The sequence below is a fragment of the Heptranchias perlo genome, chromosome 39, assembly GCF_035084215.1.
Source record: "Heptranchias perlo isolate sHepPer1 chromosome 39, sHepPer1.hap1, whole genome shotgun sequence".
NCBI classification, from domain to species: domain Eukaryota; kingdom Metazoa; phylum Chordata; class Chondrichthyes; order Hexanchiformes; family Hexanchidae; genus Heptranchias; species Heptranchias perlo.
The window spans coordinates 1734260-1760262 of NC_090363.1; the positions used below are offsets into that span (position 1 = coordinate 1734260).

The following is a 26003-nucleotide window of genomic DNA, read 5'->3' on the forward strand; positions in this document are numbered from 1 at the left end:
CCTTCTCAAGGGCAATTAGGGATGGGCAATAAATGCTGGCCTCGCCAACGACGCCCACATCCCATGAACGAATAAAAAAATGCGCCAGGATCTGCAATGCTCCCCACCCATGCAATCTCCCATCTCCTTGTTCTTTCTAAGACTCTACCCCCTGGTTTTTAACCTAACCCGCCCTGCGAGAACGGCATGGTTTCAGGTGGATCTCTGATTTGCTCTGGATGTTACGCTCCGGTGATAACTGGAGCAGCAGTGGTGTAAAAAGTACAGTGATCAGGACGATGAACAGGTGCAAATCCCACTCCCGGGATCTCCCGCCCTCCCCACACAAGGAGAGCATTTCCTGGGAGTGAATTCAGTGCCTGTTCTCATGAGGACAGCCTCAACCGGGATCTTGGGTTCATGTCACGCTACACATAACCCCACCAGCAAGGAAAAAATAGTTATCTGTTTTTAATACAACTGGAAATTCTCTCTCTCTCTCTGCCTTTCGGGTCTCTTTCTCTCTGTCTGTGTAATTTGACACATTGTGTATTCAGTATACTGGGGCCTCCTGTTTTCCGTGGCTAACCTGTCTGGACACAACGACAGCTTTGATTGGTGTGATGGTGTCCCAGCCTAATATAAGATATGCGATTTGAGAACCTCTCATTCACTACTCACCTGATGAAAGAGATCATCTCCGAAAGCTTGTGATTTTAAAATAAAATTGTTGGACCAAAACCTGGAGTTGTAAGATTCCTTACATTTGTTCTCTACCTGTTTAAATACTTGTTACTTAGACCTGAGAGTCGGGTGGGGAGCGAAGGTGAGAAACTCCCTGATCAAAACAGGAAACACAAGGAAGCTTGGCAATTGAAAATATACAAAATAACTTCTGTTGGGAGATCCAAGCCATGATTTCTGATAAGAATATCTGGTGGCAAAGCTCTTTACAACGGTGGGGCCACTTCAAGTTAACCCGATATTTTGAGACCAGGTAGTTGTGGACGGAAACTCCCCCGATTAAATTGTGCACGTTTACAAAATACCACAGAAACCGTTTGCTGGTCAATGGCAAACACAAGGGACAATTGCAACCGTCTACTTTGCTGTTGGGAATCTCGCCCCACCAGCTGTGGGCCTCAGAAATGTCAGGGTGAGAGGTCTGTGATTTCCCTCCCCATCAAGTGGACAGTCAGATTCCTGACACTTGCGGCCATTGGGAACAGTCCTCCACTGACCATGTGGACTGCTGGAATTGTCCCGCTGATCTTGTGCAGTCGTGTTGGTGTACAGCGAGATAAAGTGTTAACGAGTGAACAGTGCAGGAGTAGCAGGCCTCCTCCTCCTCCTTCCCATCCCAGACCGGGAAGCTCCCAGTTCTGATTCCTGAGCTGGCTGATCTCAGCCAGGGCTGATTTTGGTCTCACTGCCTCTGTTTTTGGGGAGGGTAGAAAGTAGAGCACGTTTCCCACCCCTGTGGATGTTGACTGAAGAGCGGGTCAGAATCAGCTGCGATGCTGCCCCCCACGGTCGGATAGCCACTCACTGTCGAGGCTCCCACATGAATACTGCTCTTTCGGGTAAGGGGCAGAGAAAGCCTGTGGAATTGGAGCCCCCACCAATAAATCATTGGCTTCAGGAGACAAAGAGAGAAATTGGATCAGCGAAAGATTGGTGGGTCTGGTCGTTCTCGGGTCAACATAAGAAATAGGAGCAGGAGTAGGCCATTCGGCCCCTCGAGCCTGCTTCGTCATTCAATAAGATCATGACTGATCTTCAACCTCAACTCCACTTTCACACCCGATCCCCATATCCCTCGATGCAAAAAAACGGAAACAGACCCTTAGTGGCAGGGGGCGGGGTGGAAGTATTGTCTGTTACCAGTCGTTACATTCTGGTCTTTTTCCCCCCCCTTATTTCAGGAGAAAATGAATTAAACCTGTGGACTGCAGTCAGTGAGGAGCTGAAACATTGGTGGTATGTATAAGCTGGAACTCTTTCCCCGTCTCCATTGCCCGATGATAGCCCCTGTCGCCATTAGCCGCTCCATTTCACTTTCGTGATGAGCTCACCGGCGCTGTCTTCACCATGACACCAAATCCCAACGATGCTCGACAACTGCGATGCCCCCCTGCCCCGATTACCTAGATCTCCACTTCAAATTTCAGCTGGGACAGAGAGAGAGGGAGACAGACAGAGACAGAGACAGACAGACAGAGGGAGAGAGAGAGAGACACACCTACACACACAGACACACCCACACACACGGAGAAAGAGAGAAAGACACACACAGCTAGAGAGAGACATGGAGTGAGACACACATACACAGACACACACACACACACACAGACAGACACACAGAGAAAGAGAGAAAGATACACACAGCTAGAGAGAGACATGGAGCAAGGCACAAATACACAGACACACACGCACACACATACACAGACACACACACACAGATGCACACATACAGAGACTGAGGGAGACTGAGAAAGAGACAAAGAGACAGACAGGGAAAGAGCAAGAGAAACAGAGACAGAGGGAGCAAAGCAGTGCACAAGCAGAATTCTACACTAGACAGGGTTGCTGGGGGCATGCGGGACACCAGGAGGCAGACTGGGGAGTGCAGGTCAGTATAATGCTCACCTGCAATCTGCATTCTGCACTGTCAGTGACACAGCAGCAATGTAAATGCACCAACATTTTTATTATATATTCATTAATAGGTTAAGGGTGTCGCTGGCGAGGCCGGCATTTATTGCCCATCCCTAATTGCCCTTGAGAAGGTGGTGGTGAGCCGCCTTCTTGAACCGTTGCAGTCAGATATGTTTGTTCCTGTTACAGGTCCAGCTGGAGCAGTGAAGGGGCCACTCCACTCCACTCAGTCCTGGCCAGATGTGGATACAGAAGTGTACAGAAGCAAGACTTTGTGTTTCTCTGTTTTGTTTTATCCACTTGCTTTTGTGTGGCTTGCATTTATAGAACAGTTACAAGGGATACAGATGCTTTCTGATTGGGTCTTGTAAATAATTCTCTGAAGTTTGTGATGAAGACTTTAAATAATTGTGATTCAAACTGCTCTGAGCCTCTGCACTCTGTACAGGTCTTAGGCTTATTTATTGAAAATTCAAAATGTTGGGAAGGAAATTCCCCCAGTCTGTGTGCGTTAGAGACACTGTAAACACAGTGGGAAGATTCTCTCTACTCTCTCTCTCTGTGTTAGAGACACTGTAAACACAGTGGGAAGATTCTCTCTACTCTCTCTCTCTGTCATGATGTGGAGATGCCGGTGATGGACTGGGGTTGACAATTGTAAACAATTTTACAACACCAAGTTATAGTCCAGCAATTTTATTTTAAATTCACAAGCTTTCGGAGGCTTCCTCCTTCGTCAGGTAAATGTTCAGGAGCTCCTTGAAGCCTACGCATTTATACATCACAGAACAATACATGGTGTTTACAGACTGCCCCTGCAACTGCCCGTTGCCAATGCAATCACCGTGTTCAGACAGAGAGGTGTCACCTGCAGAACCCCCGAATACACATTCAACAAAAAAACAAACAGGAAAAAAAAAACAGAGAGAGGCAGAAACATCCGGAAGGCAGAGAAAGCCAGCAAATGACCCATTATATTAAAAACAGATAACATTTGTTCGCTGGTGGGGTAACGTGTAGCGTGACATGAACCCAAGATCCCGGTTGAGGCCGTCCTCATGGGTGCGGAACTTGGCTATCAATTTCTGCTCGACGATTTTGCGTTGTCGTGTGTCTCGAAGGCCGCCTTGGAGTACGCTTACCCGAAGGTCGGTGGATGAATGTCCATGACTGCTGAAGTGTTCCCCGACTGGGAGGGAACCCTCCTGTTTGGCGATTGTTGCGCGGTGTCCGTTCATCCGTTGTCGCAGCGTCTGCATGGTCTCGCCAATGTACCATGCTCTGGGGCATCCTTTCCTGCAACGTATGAGGTAGACAACGTTGGCCGAGTCACAGGAGTATGAACCATGCACCTGGTGGGTGGTGTCCTCTCGTGTGATGGTGGTATCTGTGTCGATGATCTGGCATGTCTTGCAGAGGTTACCGTGGCAGGGTTGTGTGGTGTCGTGGACGCTGTTCTCTTGAAAGCTAGGTAATTTGCTGCGAACGATGGTCTGTTTGAGGTTGGGTGGCTGTTTAAAGGCGAGTAGTGGAGGTGTGGGGATGGCCATAGCGAGGTGTTTGTCCTCATTGATGACATGTTGAAGGCTGCGGAGAACATGGCGTAGTTTCTCCGCTCCGGGGAAGTACTGGATGACAAAGGGTACTCTGTTGGTTGCGTCCCGTGTTGGTCTCCTGAGGAGGTCTATGCGATTTTTTGCTGTGGCCCGTCGGAACTGTCGATCGATGAGTCGAGCGTCATATCCCGTTCTTACTAGGGCGTCTTTAAGCGTCTGTAGGTGTCCATCGCGTTCCTCCTCGTCTGAGCAGACCCTGTGTATTCGCAGGGCCTGTCCATAGGGGATGGCCTCTTTGACGTGGTTAGGGTGGAAGCTGGAAAAGTGGAGCATTGTGAGGTTGTCCGTGGGCTTGCGGTAGAGTGAGGTGCTGAGGTGCCCGTCTCTCTCTGTGTTAGAGACACTGTAAACACAGTGGGAAGATTCCCCCTAGTCTCTCTCTCTCTCTCTGTGTTAGAGACACTGTAAACACAGTGGGAAGATTCCCTCTAGTCTCTCTCTCTCTCTCTCTATGTGTTAGAGACACTGTAAACACAATGGGAAGATTCCCTCTAGTCTCTCTCTCTCTCTCTCTCTGTGTTAGAGACACTGTAAACACAGTGGGAAGATTCCCTCCAGTCTCTCTCTCTCTCTGTGTTAGAGACACTGTAAACACAGTGGGAAGATTCCCTCTAGTCTCTCTCTCTCTCTCTGTGTTAGAGACACTGTAAACACAGTGGGAAGATTCCCTCTAGTCTCTCTCTCTCTCTCTCTGTGTTAGAGACACTGTAAACACCGTGGGAAGATTCCCTCCAGTCTCTCTCTCTCTCTCTCTGTGTTAGAGACACTGTAAACACAGTGGGAAGATTCCCTCCAGTCTCTCTCTCTCTCTCTCTGTGTTAGAGACACTGTAAACACAGTGGGAAGATTCCCTCTAGTCTCTCTATCTCTCTCTCTCTGTGTTAGAGACACTGTAAACACAGTGGGAAGATTCCCTCTAGTCTCTCTATCTCTCTCTCTCTGTGTTAGAGACACTGTAAACACAGTGGGAAGATTCTCTCTGGTCTCTCTCTCTCTGTGTTAGAGTCACTGTAAACACAGTGGGAAGATTCCCTCTCGTTTCTCTCTCTCTCTCTCTCTCTGTGTTAGAGACACTGTAAACACAGTGGGAAGATTCCCTCTAGTCTCTCTCTCTCTCTCTTTGTTCGAGACACTGTAAACACAGCGGGAAAATTCCCCCAGTCTCCATGTGTTTGAGACACTGTACACATTTCTGATTTTGCTGGAGGTACAAAACAGAGGATACCTTTTGACGACTCTGTCTCTCATGTCAGTAACCAATGGTGACCAGAAACAATCCTCTCCCCCAATAGGATCTTGCACCAAAGATGATGAAGTAACCCATAGTTTGAGAGCAGATCAAGTAGACGTCATGTGTGTAGCCTGCACTCTCTCCCCTCCAAGAGACTGTGGATGCTGGGGGTCGACTCGAGCTTTCAAGACTGAGATCTGTAGATTTTTGTTGGGTGAGGGTATCAAGGAATACAGATTACCCACATCCCAAAAACAATTTCCATATATATATATATATATATATATATGAGAAAATCTCAGTCAGGCAGTGAAAGGAAATGAGGGGAACTTCTATATGGAAGGGATTGAAGGGGAGGGTGGACAAGGCTGGAGGCTGGTAGGACAGTGGGTCTGGCGATGGGTGAAATCGGTCCAATCTGAAGTTACTAAAGGCAGTGCTCAGATCTGAGGTTGCAGAGTGTGTCCAGGAGAAAAAAGAGATCCTAGGAGTAATTTTCTTGTGGTCCACAACGCCTCAAATTTAAAATTCTCATCCTTGTTTTCAAATCCCTCCATGGCCTCGCCCCTCCCTATCTTTGTAACCTCCTCCAGCCCTCCAACCCTCCGAGATCTCTGCGCTCCTCCAATTCTGGCCTCTCGCCCCACCATTGGCGGCCATGCCTTCAGCTACCTCGGCCCTAAGCTCTGGAATTCCCTCCCTAAACTTCTCTGCCTCTCTCTCCTCCTTTTAAGACGCTCCTTAAAAACCTACCTCTTTGACCAATCTTTTGGTTAACCTTCTTTGGCTCAGTGAGGCTTTTCACCAGTTGTGTGAAATCGGAAAATTGCCCCTGCTGCTCACGAAGCTTGTCTTAAACTTGTTTGGAACCTGTTAGGCGACCAATGGCAAAGACATGAGCATGGGAATAGGAGAAGGCCATTCAGCCCCTTGAGTCTGTTCCAATCTCAGTATTGAAATTTTCAATTGACCCCCAGCCTCAACAGCTTTTTGGGGGAGAGAGTTCCAGATTTCCACTCCCCTTTGTGTGAAGAAGTGCTTCCTGACATCACCCCTGAACGGCCTGGCTCTAATTTTAAGGTTATGCCCCCTTGTTCTGGACTCCCCCATCAGAGGAAATAGTTTCTCTCTATCTGCCCTATCAAATCCTTTAATCATCTTAAACACCTCAATTAGATCACCCCATAATCTTCTATACTTGAAGGAATCCTAGTCTCTAGTGGTTAAAAAAGCATTCGGGATCCTGGGCTTTATAAATAGAGGCATAGAGTACAAAAGTATGAAAGTCATGATGAACCTTTATAAAATACTGGCTCAGCCACAACTAGAGTATTGTGTCCAGTTCTGGGCATCTTTAAGATGCACTTTAAGGTGTGAAGGCCTTAGAGAGGGTGCAGAAGAGATTTACTAGAGTGATTCCAGGGATGAGGGACTTTAGTACGTGGATAGACTGGAGAAGCTGGAGTTGTTCTCCTTGGAACAGAGAAGGTTGCGAGGAGATTTGATCGAGGTATTCAAAATCATGAAGGGTCTAGACAGAGTAGATAGAGAGAAACTGTTCCCATTGGTGGAAGGGTCAAGAATCAGAGGACATAGATTTAAGGTGACTGTCAAAAGAACCAAAGGTGACATGAGAAAAAACTTTTTTACTCAGTGAGTGATTAGGATCTGGAATGCATTGCCCAAGGGAGTGGTGGAGGCAGATTCAATCATGGCCTTCAAAAGGGAACTGGATAAGTACTTGAAAGGAAAATATTTGCAGGGCTACGGTGATAGGGTGGGGCAGTAGGACTAGCTGGATTGCTCTTGCATAGAGCTGGCATGGACTCGATGGGCAGAATGCTGTCCTTCTGTGCTGTAATCTTCCTATGATTCTAATTTAACCCTTTTACCCCAGTTCCATTCTGGTGAATCTGAGCTGCGTCCCCTCCAAGGCCAATATTTCCTTCCTGAGATGGGGTGCCCAGAACTGAACGCAGTATCTCCGGATGGGGTCTAACCAGAGCTCAGTACAACTTTAACATAACTTCTTCCCTTTGTATTGCAGCGCTGTGAGATATAGGCTAACATCCCATTAGCCTTTTAAATAATTTTTGTGATGAATTATTATATGATGTGGTGGTCAGGACAAGGAAAGCGTGCGGTGCTTTCCCGGCACGTGACATGTACTTGCTGTGAAAGGTTTGGATTGAGAAACAATCAGTAAAACCAGTGAGGTGATTGAGGCGGTTCTTGGGAATCCGAAGGGCGAATGGGCGGACAACTCACACTAGAACAACAGGCAAGAAACCAGTTTGTTCACACCACAGATCGACTTGTCCACGATGGCTCTCTTCAGTCTCTTTCTCACAGACAGCACCTCGACCCTGTTGCTGTTCACCTTGTTTGTCATGTTGCTGTTTTTTTCGATTATTCGTTGCAAACCCAAAGCTGTGACCAACTTCCCTCCTGGACCAGCTCCGCTCCCACTGATCGGAAACCTGCATCAACTGGACCTGAAACGGATCGACAGGTCCCTCATGGAGGTAAAGTGAGAATCCTTCAGTGAATGTATCCAGCAGTTCTCAGAGATTGCGGTGGGTTAACCACATATGTGTTCTAGTCATCTGTGATCTGAAATCATAGCGCTAGCAGTCCCCGTGTAAAGTCCCGCCACTCCCATCCAGTTCAGATAATGCTTTTCACTCACACGAAGCCAACTGCAGAAGGTGATCGGGATTTGGGGGGAAATGCGTATCTGAACTGAGCAGAAGCGGCCCCGGTGCGCGAAGCTCTCAGGGTCGGACGATGAAGAGAAGGAGCGAGGTGTATCAGGACACGATGGGCCGAAGGGCCTCTATCCGTGCTGTATAACTCTATGACTCTATGACTGGAAAGGGGCCGCTCAGCAGATCTATCCGGGGAGTGGAGGGACCTGTGGGCTGGTGCCATTACACTAATGACTGGCTGGTGATTTGAACATGTAGCGTTGCTCTATTGAATCCACTTTAATTCTTTTCACAATGTTGCTGGTTTTCGTTCACCGTTCACACTAACCAGTTAAAATAAATCTGTGGAGAAAGAAAGAGTTAGCGTTTCAGGTCAATGACCTTTCGTCAGAACTGGAAGAAGTTGAAGATTGAAGAGTTTTGAAGCAAGTACAGAGTCGGGGAAAGTGTGTATGGGTGGTGGGGGGAATGGGGGATAGGGATAGTGGGGGAAAGAACAAAAGGGAAGGTCTGTGATAGGGTGCCAGGCTGGAGTGATGAAATGCAAGCCATTGGTGCAAGGCAAGGAGGGTGGAAATAGGACAAGTAAAGAAAGAAAAGATTGGTCTAGAGGAGCTGTAAACGGCAACAGCAGAACCATTACCAGCACCTGCTGACCGAAAAAATGGGAGCAGTGGTTCTGATCTGAAGTTATTGAAATCAGTGTTGAGTCCGGAAGGTTGGAAAGTGTCTAAATGAAAGATGAGGTGCTGTTCCTCGAGCTTACATTGAGCTTCATTAGAACAGTGTAAGAGGCCGAGGTCAGAGAGGACAGAGTGGGGATGGGAGGGGGAATTAAAATGGCAAGTGACCGGCAGGTCAGGGTCACACTTGTGGACTGAGCAGAGATGTTCAGCAAATCGATCACCCAATCTGCGTTTGGTCTGCTCAGTGTGGAGAGGAATTTAAGGAATCTTACAACACCAGGTTATAGTCCAACTGTTTCTTTTGAAAATCACAAGCTTTCGGAGGCTTTCTCCTTCGTCAGGAGGCTTTCTCTTTCACCTGACGAAGGAGAAAGCCTCCGAAAGCTTGTGATTTTCAAATAAAACAGTTGGACTATAACCTGGTGTTGTAAGATTTCTAACATTTGTCAACCCCAGTCCATCACCGGCATTTCCACATCAGTGTAGAGGAGACTGCATTGTGAGCAGTGAATACAGTTTAATAAATTGAAAGTACAAGTAAATCACTGTTTCACCTGGAAGGAGTGTTTGGGGCCCTGGACGGTGAGAAGGGAGGAGATGAAGGGGCAAAGAGAGACCAGTTTGAGGATCTATTCTTTCCCATTGAACTTTATTTGTTAATTTTTAAGGCCAATTTTCTGTTTTCCCTGGCATGTGTTTGGGAATGGCTCACTAAAAATTAAACTTAAATCTAATTAAACAAATCTTTCTTTGTTAGCTCTCAGAGAAATATGGAACTGTATTTTCAGTTCAGTTCGGGCCGCAGAAAGCTGTGATTCTGACCGGCTACGACACAGTGAGAGACGCTCTTGTGAATCATGCGGATCAATTCACCGGGAGGCCGCACGTACCGATATTTGACGAAATTACATTTCGACGCGGTAATTTGACATTTTAATCCACTTTCTCCTGTGTATGTTTGTCCTGTTCGTTTCCTTCCTGTTATTACTGAACATTGAAGAATGCGTCGTATGTCCCAGTCTTAAGTTACGCCTCAGCAGCGTCTCTCGGGGCCACCTGCGAGTTCGGAGCACCGATTCCAATCCAGCTGGAATTTCATCAATAACAGTTTTTTTTTTGATGTGGAGATGCCGGTGATGGACTGGGGTGGACAAATATAAGGAATCTTACAACACCAGGTTATAGTCCAACAATTTTATTTGAAAATCACCAGCTTTCGGAGATTATCCCCTTCGTCAGGTGAGTGAGTGAATGAGAGGTTCTCAAATCGCATATCTTATATTAGGCTGGGACACGATCACACCAATCAAAAGGTGTCATTGGTGTTCAGACTTCTTTTGACAGGAGCTCGGTTCCCCATTCCCAACATTCCTGGGCTAAGCCGCAATCCGTCTGCCACCCACTCCCTCTACAACCGGGCTCCACATCAGCACCGGTTCAGTCGGTAACGCTCTCGCTCCTGGTCAATCCGGAGATTGTGAGCTGGAGCCTGTTACTGGAGTTCAGCCCTTCGCCGAGGTGCAGCACTGTGGGGGGTGTCACTTCACTGGACCTGCCGTCTTTGTTAAGATGTTAAACCCATTTGCTTGTTCAGTTGGCTGGGATTTGAAGAAGAGGTTCTCCCAATGTCTTTACCAATATTTCTCCTTCAAGAAATCAGACATCAAAAAGCTCGGGTCAATTGTCGAATATCAATTAACCTCTCGCTGTTTGTGGGAGTTTCTGTGATCAGAATGTCTCCAATATTGGCCTAAAATAATAACAGTCACTGCTCTTCAATTGTCTTTCGTGCTGTGAGATGATTTGGGGCATGAAAAAAATGCATTATCCAGTTGCACTGCTCTCCAATGATCTCAACTCTCAATGATCACCCGCCCCAGCCTCCAGTCTCTCCTTCCCGAATACTGAAACCAGATGAACCCCCTCTCCCTGTCATTCCAAACTCCCACTGGGCTTTCTCCTTTGATAGACAAGGCTTTAGCAACACAAACATTGAAAATTGAAGCAAAACATTAACCAAATCTATGCCAAGGGTGATGGTCGGGCCTCGGAGTATTATCTCTGGAGCACAATCAATCAGAGGTTAATGGCCTTATATCGATCACTTTGTGTTCTTTGCTTTGGAACTAAAGAGAAATCACAGCGATTTCTATCTTGTAGAATGTTCTTTCCTCAGCAGATTAAATACATTCGAGAGTACAATTTACGAGTAAATGGGAGTCATTTTAACTTTGGACGACAGTGTAAGCTTCAATGGAAAACTCGGGAGAGGTTACAAGGAGTGGCCAATTCGATATCGCCTGTTTTGCACTATTACAAAATGACTTTGAAATTCATAGTAAGACTACACACAAATCATTGGAAGGAGTGAGTGGACAAGTGAATTTCTTTGCACTGCACACCATACCTCCATTACCAGTATATAGTATCATGTCTGGTACAGCACAGGAGGAGGCCATTCGGCCCATCGTGCCTGTGCCGGCTCTTTGAAAATGAAATAAAAAGCTCCGAAAATTCAATTTATTGAAAAAACTGCCAATGATGGTGAAACACAAACACATCGACATAACACCAGTCTCTGAATACCAGACACCATGGAATAGTGATGGAAATGTAAAGTCTTGCAAACTTTCCATGGCCTTTATAAACCTAACACCACAGCACCAACAATTCTTGTAGGACTTTAAATATTAGTATTGCTCGAACATGAGAATTATTGTTAAAAAAAATTACAGTCATCTTCATGTGAAACATTCATGCTGGTCAGTGCTAGATTGTCAAACCTAGTTCCTTAGTGTGTTGCCTCATTCTATTCTGGGACCCTCTAACAAATGAACTGATAAAGCTCAAGTCAAGTTTTAAGGTAATTGGTAAAAGGGGAAATGAGGAGATTTTTTTTAAGGCAAGTTGTTATGATCTGGAATGTGCTGCCTGAGAGTGCGGTGGAAGCAGGCACAATAATAACTTTCAAAGGGAGAATTGGCCATACACTTGAAAAGGAAAAACATTCTCGTCAATGGGCCGAATGGCCTCCTTCTGTGCCTTGAGATCCTATCATTCCAAGTGATTTGTCTACTCCCTCCCTATATTCAACAAATGCCATTCGGAAGGGCAATGGAGATCTGGGGCCTGAACAATGTTGCAGCTGAAGAATGAAAATGACTTACATTTACTTAGACTGATTGATTGATTCCTGGGATGAGGGGGTTGTCCTATGAGGAGAGGTTGAGTAGAATGGGCCTATATTCTCTGGAGTTCAGAAGACTGAGAGGTGATCTCATTGAAATGTATAAAATTCTTAGAGGGCTTGACAGGGTAGATGCTGAGAGGCTGTTTCCCCTGCCTGGAGAGTCTAGAAGTAGGGGGTATAGTCTCAGGGTAAGGGGTGGGCAATTTAGGACTGAGATGATGTGAAATTTCTTCACTCAGAGGGTGGTGAATCTGAGGGCTGTAGATGCTAGCCGTTGAGTATATTCAAAGCTGAGATCGATAGATTTTGGACTCTAATGGTATCAAGGGATATGGGGATCAGGCGGGAAAGTGGAGTTGAGATCAAAGATCAGCCATGATCTTATTAAATTGCAGAGCAGGCTCGACAGGACATATGACCTACTCCTGCTCCTATTTCTTATGTTCTTATGTAGACGCCCATTAAATAAAATATTTGATCAGCTGTTTATGTGTCACTTTCAGGTGTTATATTCAGCGAGGGGAAGCAATGGCAAGACACACGAAAGTTTGTGATATCAACTCTCCGTGGCTTTGGGATGGGCAAGAAATCGATTGAAGACAAGATTATTGAAGAAGCCAATTTATTGGTAAATGTGTTTGAGAGTCATAAAGGTGAGAGCTTTGTATGTGAGACACAGGAAATATGATTAATAATTCAACTGAAATTCTCATGTGTGCTAATGATTCTCACTTGAATAAAATGGAACTTTCTTAAATTGCATTAAGACAAATAAGTTGATGGAGTAAACTTTTAACTTGCTGAAACCCTCATCCATGCCTTTGTTACCTCCAGGCTAGACTGTTCCTGTCTGGCCTCCCGTCTTCCACCCTCCATAAACTTCAGCTCATCCAAATCTCTGCTGCCTGTATCCTAACTCACACCAAGTCCCATTCTCCCATCACCCCTGTGGTCGCTGACCTACATTGGCTCCTGGTCTGGGAATGACTTGATATTAAGATTCTCATCCTTCTGTTCAAATCCCTCCATGGGCTCGCCCCCTCCCGATCTCTGTAACCTCCTCCAGCCAACACAACCCTCTGAGATCTCTGCACTCCTCCAATTCTGGCCACTTGAGCATCCCCGATTTTAATCGCTCCACCACTGGCGGCCGTGCCTTCAGCTGCCTGGGCCCTAAGCTCTGGAATTCCCTCCCTAAACCTCTCCACCTCTCTATCTTCCTTTAAGACACTCCTTGAATCTTATCTCTTTGACTGAGCTTTTGGTCACCTGTCCTAATATCTCCTTATGTGGCTCAGTGTCAAATTTTGTATGACAATCGCTCCTGTGAAGCACCTTGGGATGTTTTACTACTTCAAAGGCGCTATATAAATGCAAGTTGTTGTTATCACCCCGATGTAACACTGATGTTACGGATCTACCAGCCATTATAGAAACCAACGGATTTTTATTTCCATCAATGTCAATGAAAATGAAAATCAGATCAGTTTCATGACGTGTGGTCAATCTGACAGGCAAGTTTCATGCCCATGCAGCAAATTGAAAAACTACCCCAAGATTTCTTGGATTCATCAAAATGGTAACAGGAATAGAAGGCTTTAGGTGTAAGGTAGACCAGAAAACATGGGGTTCTCTTTACTTGAACAAAGTAGGATAAGAGGAAAACAAATAGAGGTGTTCTAAATTCTGAGAGGTTTTGCAGCAGCAGCTCTTCTGCCCATTTTATACCGAGCATGATTTTCACTTCCATGGAAGTCAATGGAAACAATTATTGGGTGGTTTATGAAATGGTGTCTGATCCGAGACTGCCTGGTTTTTGCCACTTGGTAAATGTGAAAATTTACTATGGTTCTCTTCAATGCCCTTCTTATTATAGTATTATAATAGGTACAGCACAGGAGGAGGCCATTCGGCCCATCGTGCCTGTGCCGGCTCTTTGAAAGAGCCATCCAATTAGTCCCATTCCACTGCTCTTTCCCCATAGACCTGTAAATGTTTTCCCTTTAAGTATTTATCTAATTCCCTTTTGAAAGTTATTATTGAATCTGTTTCCACCACTCTTTTAGGCAGCGCATTCCAGATCATAACAACTCGCTGCATAAAAAAAAATGTTTCCTCATATAAAGGGCAAAGAGCGGGAGGAATCTTTTAAGTGTGTTCAGGAGAACTTTCTTGACCAGTACGTTTCCAGCCCAACGAGGAAGGAGACGTTGCTGGATCTGGTTTTGGGGAATGAAGCGGGCCAAGAGGAGCAAATGTCAGTGGGGGAGCATTTAGGGAACAGCGATCATAGTATCATAAGGTTTAGAATAGCTATGGAAAAGGACACAGACCACTCTAAAGTAAAAATACTCAGTTGGAGGAGGGCCAATTTCAATGGGATGAGAACAGATCTGGCCCGGGTAAATTGGAATCAAAGATTGGCAGGCAAAACTGTACTTGAACAGTGGGTGGCCTTTAAAAAGGAGATGGTTCAGGTACAGTCTAGGCACATTCCCAGGAGGGTGAAAGGTAAGGCAACTAAAGCCAGAGCTCCCTGGATGACAAAAGATAGAGAGAGTAAGATGAAGCAGAAAAAAGGTGCATATGACAGATGTCAGGTTGATTACACAAGTGAGAGCCAGGGTGAATATAGAAAATTCAGAGGGGAAGTGAAAAAGGAAATAAGAGGGGCAAAGAGAGAGTATGAGAATAGATTTTGCAACCAATATAAAAAGGAATCCAAAATTCTTCTATAGGCATGTAAACAGTAAACGGGTAGTAAGAGGAGGGGTGGGGCCGATCAGGGACCAAAAAGGAGATCTACTCATGGAGGCAGAGATATGACCGTGGTAAGAAATGAGTACTTTGCATCTGTCTTTATCAAGGAAAAAGATGCTGCCAGAGTCTCAGTGAAGGAAAATGTAGTTCAGATACTGGATGGGCTAAAAATTGATAAAGAGGAGGTACTAGACAGGCTAGCTGTACTTAAAGTAGATAAGTCACCCGGTCCGGATGGGATGCATCCTAGGTTGCTGAGGGAAGTAAGGATGGAAATTGCAGAGGTACTGGCCATAATCTTCCAAACATCCGTAGATACAGGGGTGGTGCCAGAGGTCTGGAGAATTGTGAATGTTACACCCTTGTTCAAAAAAGGGTGTAAGGATAAACCCAGCAACTACAGGCCAGTCAGTTTAACCTCGGTGGTGGGCAAACTTTTAGAAACAATAATCCAGGACAGAATTTGCAGTCACTTGGACAAGTGTGAATTGATTAGGGAAAGCCAGCATGATTGTTAAAGGCAAATCGTGTTTAACTAACTTGATAAGAGTTTTTTGATGAAGTAACAGAGAAGGTAGATGAGGGCAATGCAGTTGATGTGGTGTATATGGACTTTCAAAAGGCATTTGATGCAGTGCCAGAATAAGCTTGTCATCAAGATTGAAGCCCATGGAATAAAAGGGGCAGTGACAGCTTGGATACAGAATTGGCTAAGGGACAGGAAACAGAGAGTAGTGGTGAACGGTTGTTTTTCGGACTGGAGGGAGGTGTACAGTGGTGTTCCCCAGGGGTCGGTGCTGGGACCACTGCTTTTGTTGATATATATTAATGACTTGGACTTGGGAGTACAGGGCACAATTTCAAAATTTGCTGATGACATGAAACCTGAAGTGTAGTGAACAGTGAGGAGGATAGTGATAGATTTCAAGAGGATATAGACAGTCTGGTGGACACGTGGCAGATGAAATTTAACACAGAAAAATGCGAGGTGATACATTTTGGTAGGAAGAACGAGGACAGGCAATATAAACTCAAGGGCACAATTTTAAAAGGGGTAGAGGAACAGAAAGATCTGGGGGTATATGTACACAAATCATTGAACGTGGCGGGGCAGGTTGAGAAAGCAGTTAAAAAAGCATACGGGATCCTGGGCTTTTTAAATAGAGGCATAGAGTACAAAAGCAAGGAAGTCATGATGAACCTTTATAAAACACTGGTTCGGCCACAACTGGAGTATTGTGTCCAGTTCTGGGTACCGCACTTTAGGAAAGATGTGAAGGCCTTAGAGAGAGTGGAGAAGAGATTTACTGGAATGATACCAGGGATGAGGGACTTTAGTAACGTGGATAGACTGGAGAAGCTGGAGTTGTTCTCCTTGGAACAGAGAAGGTTGCGAGGAGATTTGATCGAGGTATTCAAAATCATGAAGGATCTAGACAGAGTAGATAGGGAGAAACTGTTCTCATTGGCGGAAGGGTGAAGAACCAGAGGACATGGATTTAAGGTGATTGGCAAAAGAACCAAAGGTGACATGAGGAAAAACTTTTTTACACAGCGAGTGGTTAGGATCTGGAATGCACTGCCCGAGGGGGTGGTGGAGGCAGATTCAATCATGGCCTTCAAAAGGGAACTGGATAAGTACTTGAAAGGAAAAAAATTGCAGGGCTATGGGGATAGGGCGGGGGAGTGGGACTAGCTGGATTGCTCTTGCGTAGAGCCAGCATGGACTCGATGGGCGGAATGGCTGTAACCTTTCTATGATTCTATGTCGCCTCTGGCTCTTTTGTCTCACACCTTCAATCTGTGTCCTCTGGTTACCCATCCTTTTGACTCTGGAAACAGTTTCTACTTATTTACTCGTTCAAAACCATTCATGATTTTGAACATCTGTATCAAATCACCCCTCAACCTTCTCTGCTTTAAGGGGAACAATCCCAGCTTCTCCAGTCTCTCCACATACACTGAAGTCCCTCATCCCTGGTACCATTCTAGTAAATCTCTTTTGCACCCTCTCTGAGGCCTTCACATCCTTCCTAAAGTGTGATGCATCCAGGTCATTAATATATACCAAAAAGAGCAGTGGTCCTAATACTCACCCCTGGGGAGCACAACTGTATATTTCCCTCCAGTCTGAAAAACAAACATTCACCAGTACTCTCTGCTTTCTGCCCCATAGTCAAATTCATATCCACGCTGCCACTGTCCCTTTAATCCAGTGCATTTTAAATTTGCTTGCATGTATATTATGTGGTACTTTATGAAATGCCTTTTGAAATTCCATATACAGAACATCAACCGCACTGCCCCCATCAACCCTCTCCGTTACTTCATCAATGAACTCAACGACTTTCGTTTAACGAACCGTGCTGACTTTCATTTATTAACCCATACATTTTCAAGTGCCAATTAATTTTGTCCTGGATTACTGGGCCAGAACATGCGCAGAGCAGCGAGGCAACAATCGCTGCAGCTCCTGCAAAATAAATTTATGAACGACTTACTGCGGGCTCTGTGGCGCGACTTGCGTGATTTTGAACTTCTAAAGAATTGTGCGCAATCAACCCAGCCCCTGAACAGCGTCGGTTGATTTGCATCGAACAGTCCGTGCGAATAGAAGACACGCCCACAAAAACTGTCAGGAAGAGAAGTCCCGCTCACAAGGAGACAAGCAGACTTCATTCATTTAAAGTTAGTATTCTGGAAGGCCTTGTAAACAAAAACTTTATTTTTTTAAAATAAAAAGCCAACGATAAATTAGAGACAGAAGGAAAAAAGTAAAAAAAATCATTTTTAATTTTTTTAAATGACCAAAAACTATTAAAATAAGGAGTAATATGAGACTCCATGTTTTTAAAGTTTAATTTTGAATTGTTTGGCAGTCATAAAGAGTTATATTGAGCTCTCCGTTATTTCAGGAACAATGTCTGCCCCATTATTTCTAAAAGTTTCCCCAACACCACTTATATTCCTTCGTCTTGGGCAGTAATGCAAAAACGGGCCGCACTGCTCGTTTTGCCCGACCGCCCAAAACAAATTTCACGCCCCTGGTCCGACATATTTTTCCTTTTCTATTGGATACGTCGAAATGAAAACTCACCACATTATCTTTCACTCTAAACCATTACTTCCAAGGACATTAAAACTGCTCTGCTCTCACCTGCCTGTTTCTTTTTCTTCCTCTTACAATCTTCAAGCTTTTAAACTCAAAAGTTTGCATCAGCGAATCGCTGCTTCCTGCTTTACCTCAGTTCTTCTCAAGTTTGGTGACATCCTGAGTTAGTAACCTTGCTGTTTGACTAACTTGTGAATTTTTTGAAAAATAAATAATGCTTTAAATATTATTGAAATTTATAGTCTTAGTTGTATGTTGTATGATGTGCTCATTAACAGGTCAGCCCTTTGATACAACACGTATCGTGAACTCCGCTACGAGCAACATCATCTGCTCAATCATGTTTGGAGACCGCTTTGATTATGATGATGAAACATTTATCGGCCTAACAGGCATGGTCAATGAAAACATTCGACTGTTTGGATCAGCTACCGTACAGGTCTTTATATATTACTGTAGTATGGTTGACTCTTTAGATCACTTGCATAAATCTCGTATACACAGAGATTCCCTCAACTGACCATTACAGGCTGAGAATATCTTTTTTAACATTGGCAAGGTGTGTTTTGGTGATATGTGTTAAGGTATGAGGGCGGGAGGGGGGCTCGCATGGATTGGATTCTTGTGAAAACATGTTCTCGGAGAAGATACACGTGGCAAAAGTCAACTTGGTGCAACGCTGAAATTGTTACAAGTGTTATTATGTTTCTGAACGTTTTTAGAATCAGGAATGTTATGGCAAAGAAAGAGGCCGCCCAGCCCATGGGGATAGAAATCTGTCCTGGATGGGAGTGCAAAGCAGGCGGGATTGTTTAGGCCGCCTGTTATATGCCCGCCCGATATCCAATCCCATTGATTCACCAGCGCCCGTTTTGTGCTATTGTCCGAGACGGTTTTCACCGCCCTTCGTTCTTAAATTTGTTCCCTGTGGTTGCTGTCTCATTCAGCAAGAGAAACAAACTATCACAAATTTCTACATAATAACACTTTATAAAATACTGAGCTGTAATCCCTCATTTATGGCAACATTCTAATAAAAATTCAATTCACACACTGGCATCTGCCTGAGTAAATTTATGGAAGGAATGTACCAGGACCCTACAACACACCCGCTGCTCCATTTTGCCCCATTTTTAACATAAACCGCCTGGTGGGAACGGGGCAGGTTTGGGTCAGGTGCCCATTTTGCACCCCTCAATTTTAACCTTTGGTCATAGGAATATGGGGAATAGGAGCAGGAGTAGGCTATACGGCCCCTCGAGCCTGCTCCGCCATTCAATCAGATCATGGCTGATCTTTGACCTCAACTCCACTTTCCTGCCCGATCCCCATATCCCTTGATTCCCCTAGAGTCCAAAAATCTATTGATCTCAGCCTTGAATATATTCAATGAATCAGCATCCACAGCCCACTGGGGTAGAGAATTCCAAAGATTCACAACCCTCTGAGTGAAGGAATTCCTCCTCATCTCAGTCTTAAATGGCCGATCCCTTATCCTGAGATGATCCCTCCTAGTTTTAGACTCTCCAGCCATGGGGGAAATAATCTCTCAGCGTCTACCCTGTCAAGCCCCCTCAGAATCTTATATGTTTCAATGAAATCACCTCTCATCCTTCTAAACTCCAGAGAGTATGGGCCCATTCTACTCAACCTCTCTTCATTAAACAACCCTCTCATCCCAGGAATCAATCTAGTGAACCTTTATTGCACCGCCTCTGAGGCAAGTATATCCTTCCTTAAATAAGGAGACAAACTGTACGCAGTGCTCCAGGTGAGGTCTCACCAAAGCCCTGTACTATTGTAGTAAGTCTTCCTTACTCTTGTACTCCAACCCCCTTGCAATAAAGGCCAACATGCCATTTGCCATCCTAATTGCCTGTTGTACCTGCATGCTAACTTTCGGTGTTTTTTGTACCAGGACACCCAAATCTCTCTGAACACCAATATTTAATAGTTTCTCACCATTTAAAAAATATTCTGTTTTTCCATTCTTCCTACCAAAGTGAATAACCTCACATTTCCCCACATTATACTCCGTCTGTCACCTTATTACCCAATCACTTAATCTGTCGATATCCGTTTGCAGACTCTTTGTGTCCTCCTCACAGCTTACTTTCCCACCTAGCTTTGTATCGTCAGCAAACTTGGATACATTACAATCGGTCCCTTCATCCATGTCATTAATATAGATTGTAAATAGCTGAGGCCCAAGCACCGATCCTTGCGGCACCCCACTAGTACAAGCCTGACAATCTGAGAATGACGTGTTTATCCCCTACTCTCTGTTTTCTGTCTGTTAACCAATCTTCTATCCATGCTAATATATTACCCCCAACCCCATGAGCCCTTAACTTGCATAACAAGCATTTATGTGGCACCTTATCGAATACCTATTGGAAATCCAAATATACTACATCCACTGGTTCCCCTTTATCTACCCTGCCAGTTACATCCTCAAAAAGCTCTAATAAATTTGTCAAATATGATTTCCCTTTCATAAAATCATGTTGACTCTGCCTAATCATATTACGATTTTCTAGGTGCCCTGTTACCACTTCCTTTAATAATGGATTCCAGCATTTTCCCGATGGCCGATGTCAGGCTAACTGGCCTGCAGTTCCCTGTTTTCTCTCTCCCTCCTTTCTTGAATAGCGGGGTTACATTTGCTACCTTCCAATCCATTGGGACCATTCTAGAATCTAGAGAATTTTGGAAGATCACAACCAATGCAGCCACTATCTCTGCAGCCACCTCTTTTAGAACCCTAGGATGTCGGCCATCAGGTCCAGGGGATTTGTCTGACATTAATTTAGTCCCATTAGTTTCTCCAGTACTTTTTCTTTACCAATATTAATTACTTTAAGTTCCTCACTCTCATTAGCCCCTAGGTTCCCCACTATTTCTGGTATTTTTTTGTGTCTTCTACTGTGAAGACAGATAAAAAAATATTTGTTCAAAGTCTCTGCCATTTCCTGATTCCCCATTATAATTTCTCCTGTCTCAGCCTCTAAGGGACCAAAGTTTACTTTCGCTAATCTCTTCCTTTTTACATACTTGTAGAAACTCTTACAATCTGTTTTTATATTTCTTGGTAGTGATTGTGTAAAGCAGGCGATATCGGATAGGCTGCCCGTAATAGATTATTGCCAAAAATTAAAATATCCCCAGTGGAAAAGGGAAATCAGTCGGGGGCCTGATGGGTGGCCAATCGGTTATCGTCCGTTTTACACCATCACCGAAAGTTACTTGTTACAGGGATTGAATGTAAATGAATCCACCGCTAAGGAATTGAAGGCCTGAGCTTGTTGTTTTTCTTCCAATTCAGCTCCACAATTTTTACCCATTTCTGGGATTTCTGATTCCGAATCACAAAACAATTATTAAAAATCTACAGAAGATACACAACACCTTTAATGATTTGTTGAAAGCAACCAAAGAAACACTGAGTGAGAACTGCATCTGGAGCCTCAGCGAGGCATTAATAATGAGACAACAACAGGTACAGTGACTCACCTTTGCTGCAGTAAAGGGAACGTTGGTAGATTTCTGACCTTGCATGCGGAAGTTGGTTTGTAGAATAAAAAAATGACTTTCATCCAGAGTTCTGAAGTCTGTTATTATATCACGTAATCCTATCACTCGTTAATTAAAAAAATCACCGCTGTGCAGCACAAAACGCCCATTGTGACCAGTTAACAAAAGTACTAACCTGCTTTCAGTGTGTTAATTACATGGTGCAGATGTTGATTGTGTCCATTGCATAACATTGGTGGTGCTTGGGTGTAAAAATATGGTTTAAAGCCAAGATTGGGCAATATCTCATCTCACATAGCTCACATAAAGTTCCCAAACATTTAATAAGAGGCCAGGTGTTAATAGGAGGGGAGCGAAGACCTGTCTCAGTGTGTGTGTGAACAAAGAGAGTTTATAAAAGACAAAGGCAATGCTGAAACTTCAGAACTAAGCACCCAAAGGTCATGAGGTAGCCGGTTTCTAGACGCCAGAATGTCAGAAGGTGGTTCATACCAAAATAAAATATGTGGTTGCTGAAGAAACCACCTATTGTAAACAATAGACATCGCAGGAGCCATGTTCAAAGCTGGGTACAAACTGTTTCTGCAGCAGAGATAAAGGGATAACGTAGCCACACTAACATAGTATAAACCATCCTTGGTGGTTTCTGAGTTCGCAAAGTGGGAAGGTTTACGACAATAAGACCATAAGAGATAGGAGCAGGAGTAGGCCATTCGGCCCCTCGAGCCTGCTCCGCCATTTAATGAGATCATGGCTGATCTGATTTTTACCTCAACTCCACTTTCCCGCCCTTTCCCCATATCCTTTGACTCCCTTGCTGATCAAAAATTTGTCTAACTCAGCCTTGAATGTATTCAATGACTCAGCCTCCACAGCTTTTTGGGGTAAAGAATTCCAAAGATTCACAACCTTCTGGGAGAAGAAATTCCTCCTCATTTCCATCTTAAATGGGCGACCCCTTATTCTGAGACTATGCCCCCTAGTTTTAGATTCCCCCATGAGGGGTAACATCCTCTCAGCATCTACCCTATCGAATCCCCTCAGCATCTTATATGTTTCAATAACATCTCCTCTCATTCTTCTAAACTCCAATGAGTATAGACTCAACCCGTTCAATCTTTCCTCATAAGACAACCCTTCCATACCCGGAATCAACCTAGTGAACCTTCTCTGAACTGCCTCCAATGCAAGTATGTCCTTCCTTAAATAAGGGCACCAGAACTGTACCCAGTACTCCAGGTGTGGTCTCACCAGCATCCTGTACAGTTGTAGCATGACTTCCCTGCTTTTATACTCATTCATCCTAGAAATAAAGGCCAATATTCCGATTGCCTTCCAGATTACCTGCTGTACCTGTATGTTGACTTTTTGTGTTTCATGTACGAGGACACCCAGATCCCTCTGTACCGCAGCATTTTGTAGTATTTCTCCATTCAAATAATATTTTGCTTTTTTATTTTTCCTCCCAAAGTGGATGACTTCACATTTTCCCACATTATATTCCATCTGCCAAATTTTTGCCCATTTGCTTGACCTGTCAATATCCCTTTGCAGACACTTTGTGTCCTCATTGCAACTTGCTTTTCCACCTATCTTTGTATCATCAGCAAATTTTGGCCACAAGACACTCTGTTCCTTCATCCAAGTCATTGATATATATTGTAAATAGTTGAGGCCCCAGCACTGAGCCCTGCAGCACCCCACTAGTTACAGATTGCTATTTTGAAAATGACTCTTTTATCCTGACTCTTTGTTTTCTGTTAGTTAGCCAATCCTCGATCCATGCCAGTATATTACCCCCAACACCATGAGCTCTTATCTTGTGCAGTAATCTTTTATGTGGCACCTTATCAAATGTCTTTTGGAAATCCAAATATACTGCATCCATTGGTTCCCCTTTATCCACCCTGCCCGTTACTTCCTCAAAATACTCTAATAAATTTGTCAGACATGATTTCCCCTTCATAAGACCATGTTGACTCTCCTTGATTGTATTATGAGTCTCCAAATGTCCTGCTACTACTTCCTTAATAATGGATTCTAGTATTTTCCCAATGACAGATGTTAGGCTAACTGGTCTATAGTTACCTGATTTCTGTCTCACTCCCTTCTTGAATAGGGGTGTTACGTTTGAGGTTTTCCAATCCGCCGGGACCTTTCCAGAATCTGGTGAATTCTGGAATATTACAACCAATGCATCCACTATCTCTGTAGCCACTTCCTTTAAGACCCTCGGATGCAAGCCATCAGGTCCAGGGGACTTGTCAGCCTTTAGACCCATTAGTTTACCTAGTACTTTTTCTCTGGTGATAGTGATTGTTTTTAGTTCCTCCCTCCCCTTTGCCCCTTGATTTTCTACTATTATTGGTATGTTATTAGTGTCTTCTACTGTGAAGACAGATACAAAATATCTGTTCAATTCCTCTGCCATTTCCTTGTTTTCCATTATTATTTCCCCAGTCTCATCCTCTAAGGGACCAATGTTTACTTTAGCTACCCTCTCCCTTTTTATATACTTGTAGAAGCTTTTATTGTCAGTTTTTGTATTTCTTGCTAGTTTACTCTCATAATTTATTTTCTCTCTCTTTATTATTCTTTTAGTCATCCTTTGCTGGTTTTTAAGACCAGCATTTCTTATTTACCGAACAACGCAGTCAAATAGTATAAAGATGGGGCATGCTCCCTCCTAAACGTTAGAGCTCTCAAGAGGGGTCGGTCAGAAGTCCTTTGCCATAGGCAGTCTGTGGAGGCTAAGGCCTGATCTACCTATTAATTGCTTGTCATTAATGTAATCTGTAGACAGTTGTATTATAGCTATAGTACTTCTGGTTGTAATGTTGAAGACAGCTGAAGTGCAACTCTGGTGTAAGTCAATCTATTAAACTTGCTATTTTAGAATCACTGGGGCTAGAATCAAGCAGAAGTTATAGTTGCAACATATCTGCTAACAAATGCAGTCCCCGGGTGGGCACAAGTTTTAAAGGTTTGAGGTAGCTAGTCCGTGAGAGTACAAACCAAGGCGAGTGCACTGGATGGTATATGCTCGACAACCCACACGTACGTGGGGCTGTCGAGCATATACCAGTGGAGAATTGCAAATGTTACACCCTTGTTCAGAAAAGGGTGTAAGGATAAACCCAGCAACTACAGGACAGCCAATTTAACCTTGGCGGTGGGGAAACTTTTAGAAACATTAATCTGGGACACAATTAACAGTCACTTGGACAAGTGTGGATTAATTAAGGAAAGCCAACACGGATATGTTAAAGGCAAATCGTGTTTAAATAACTTGAGTTTTTTGATGAGGTAACAAGAAGGGATGTTGAGGGCAATGCAGTTGATATAGTGTATATGGACTTCCAAAAGGCATTTGATAAAGTGCCACATAATAGGCTTGTCATCAAAGTTGAAGCCCATGGAATAAAAGGAGCAGTGGCAGCATGGATACAGGAAACAGAGAGTAGTGGTGAATGGTTGTTTTTCGGACTGGAGGGAGGTATACAGTGGTGTTCCCCAGGGGTCGGTGCTAGGACCACTGCTTTTCTTGATATATATTAATGACTTGGACTTGGGTATATAGGGCACAATTTCAAAATTTGCGGATGACACGAAACATGGAAGTGTAGTGAGGAGGATAGTGATAGACTTCAAAAGGACATAGACAGGCTGGTGGAATGGGCGGACACATGGCAGATGAAATTTAATGCAGAGAAGTGGGAAGTGATACATTTTGGTAAGAAGAACGAGGAGAGGCAATATAAACTAAAAGGGGTGCAGGAACAGAGAGGTCTGGGGGTATATCTGCACAAATCATTGAAGGTGGCGGGGCAGGTTGAGCTAACGGTTAAAAAAGCATATTGGATCCTGGGCTTTATAAATAGAGGCATAGAGTACAAAAGCAAGGAAGTCATGATGAACCTTTATAAAACACTGGTTCGGCCACAACTGGAGCATTGTGTCCAATTCTGGGCTCCGCACTTTAGGAAGGATGTGAAGGCCTTAGAGAGGGTGCAGAAGAGATTTAGTAGAATGATTCCAGCGATGAGGGACTTCAGTTACGTGGATAGACTGGAGAAGCTGGAGTTGTTCTCCTTGGAACAGAGGAGATTTGATCGAGGTATTCAAAATCATGAAGGGTCTGGACAGAGTAGAGAGAGAGAAACTGTTCCCATTGGCAGAAGGGTCAAGAACCAGAGGACATAGATTTAAAGTGATTGGCAAAAGAACCAAAGGTGACATGAGGAAAAACTTTTTTACACAGCGAGTGGTTGGGATCTGGAATGCACTGCCTGAGGGGGTGGTGGAGGCAGATTCAATCATGGCCTTCAAAAGTGAATTAGATAAGTACTTGAAGGGAAAAAATTTGCAGGATTATGGGGAAAGGGTGGGGCAGTGGGACCAGCTGGATTGCTCTTGCGGAGAGCCGGCATGGACTCGATGTCGAATGGCCTCCTTCCGTGCTGTAACCATTCTATGATCCTATATTATCAGTTCCAATTTCAGAAACAAATTATGTCCAGGTGTTGTCA

The 26003-nt window shown here is 44.3% G+C and overlaps 1 protein-coding gene across 1 annotated transcript in view; it reads left to right on the forward strand.

Annotated features, from left to right (window-relative positions):
• LOC137304962 (uncharacterized) overlaps positions 1-26003 on the forward strand; it is a 94598-nt gene that overhangs the window by 53642 nt on the left and 14953 nt on the right. Inside the window, exons 10-14 of the mRNA XM_067973739.1 lie at positions 7794-8009; positions 9636-9798; positions 12572-12721; positions 18219-18379; positions 21266-21439. Coding sequence (XP_067829840.1) covers positions 7794-8009; positions 9636-9798; positions 12572-12721; positions 18219-18379; positions 21266-21439 — 864 coding nt within the window. The remainder of the gene's footprint in view (positions 1-7793; positions 8010-9635; positions 9799-12571; positions 12722-18218; positions 18380-21265; positions 21440-26003) is intronic.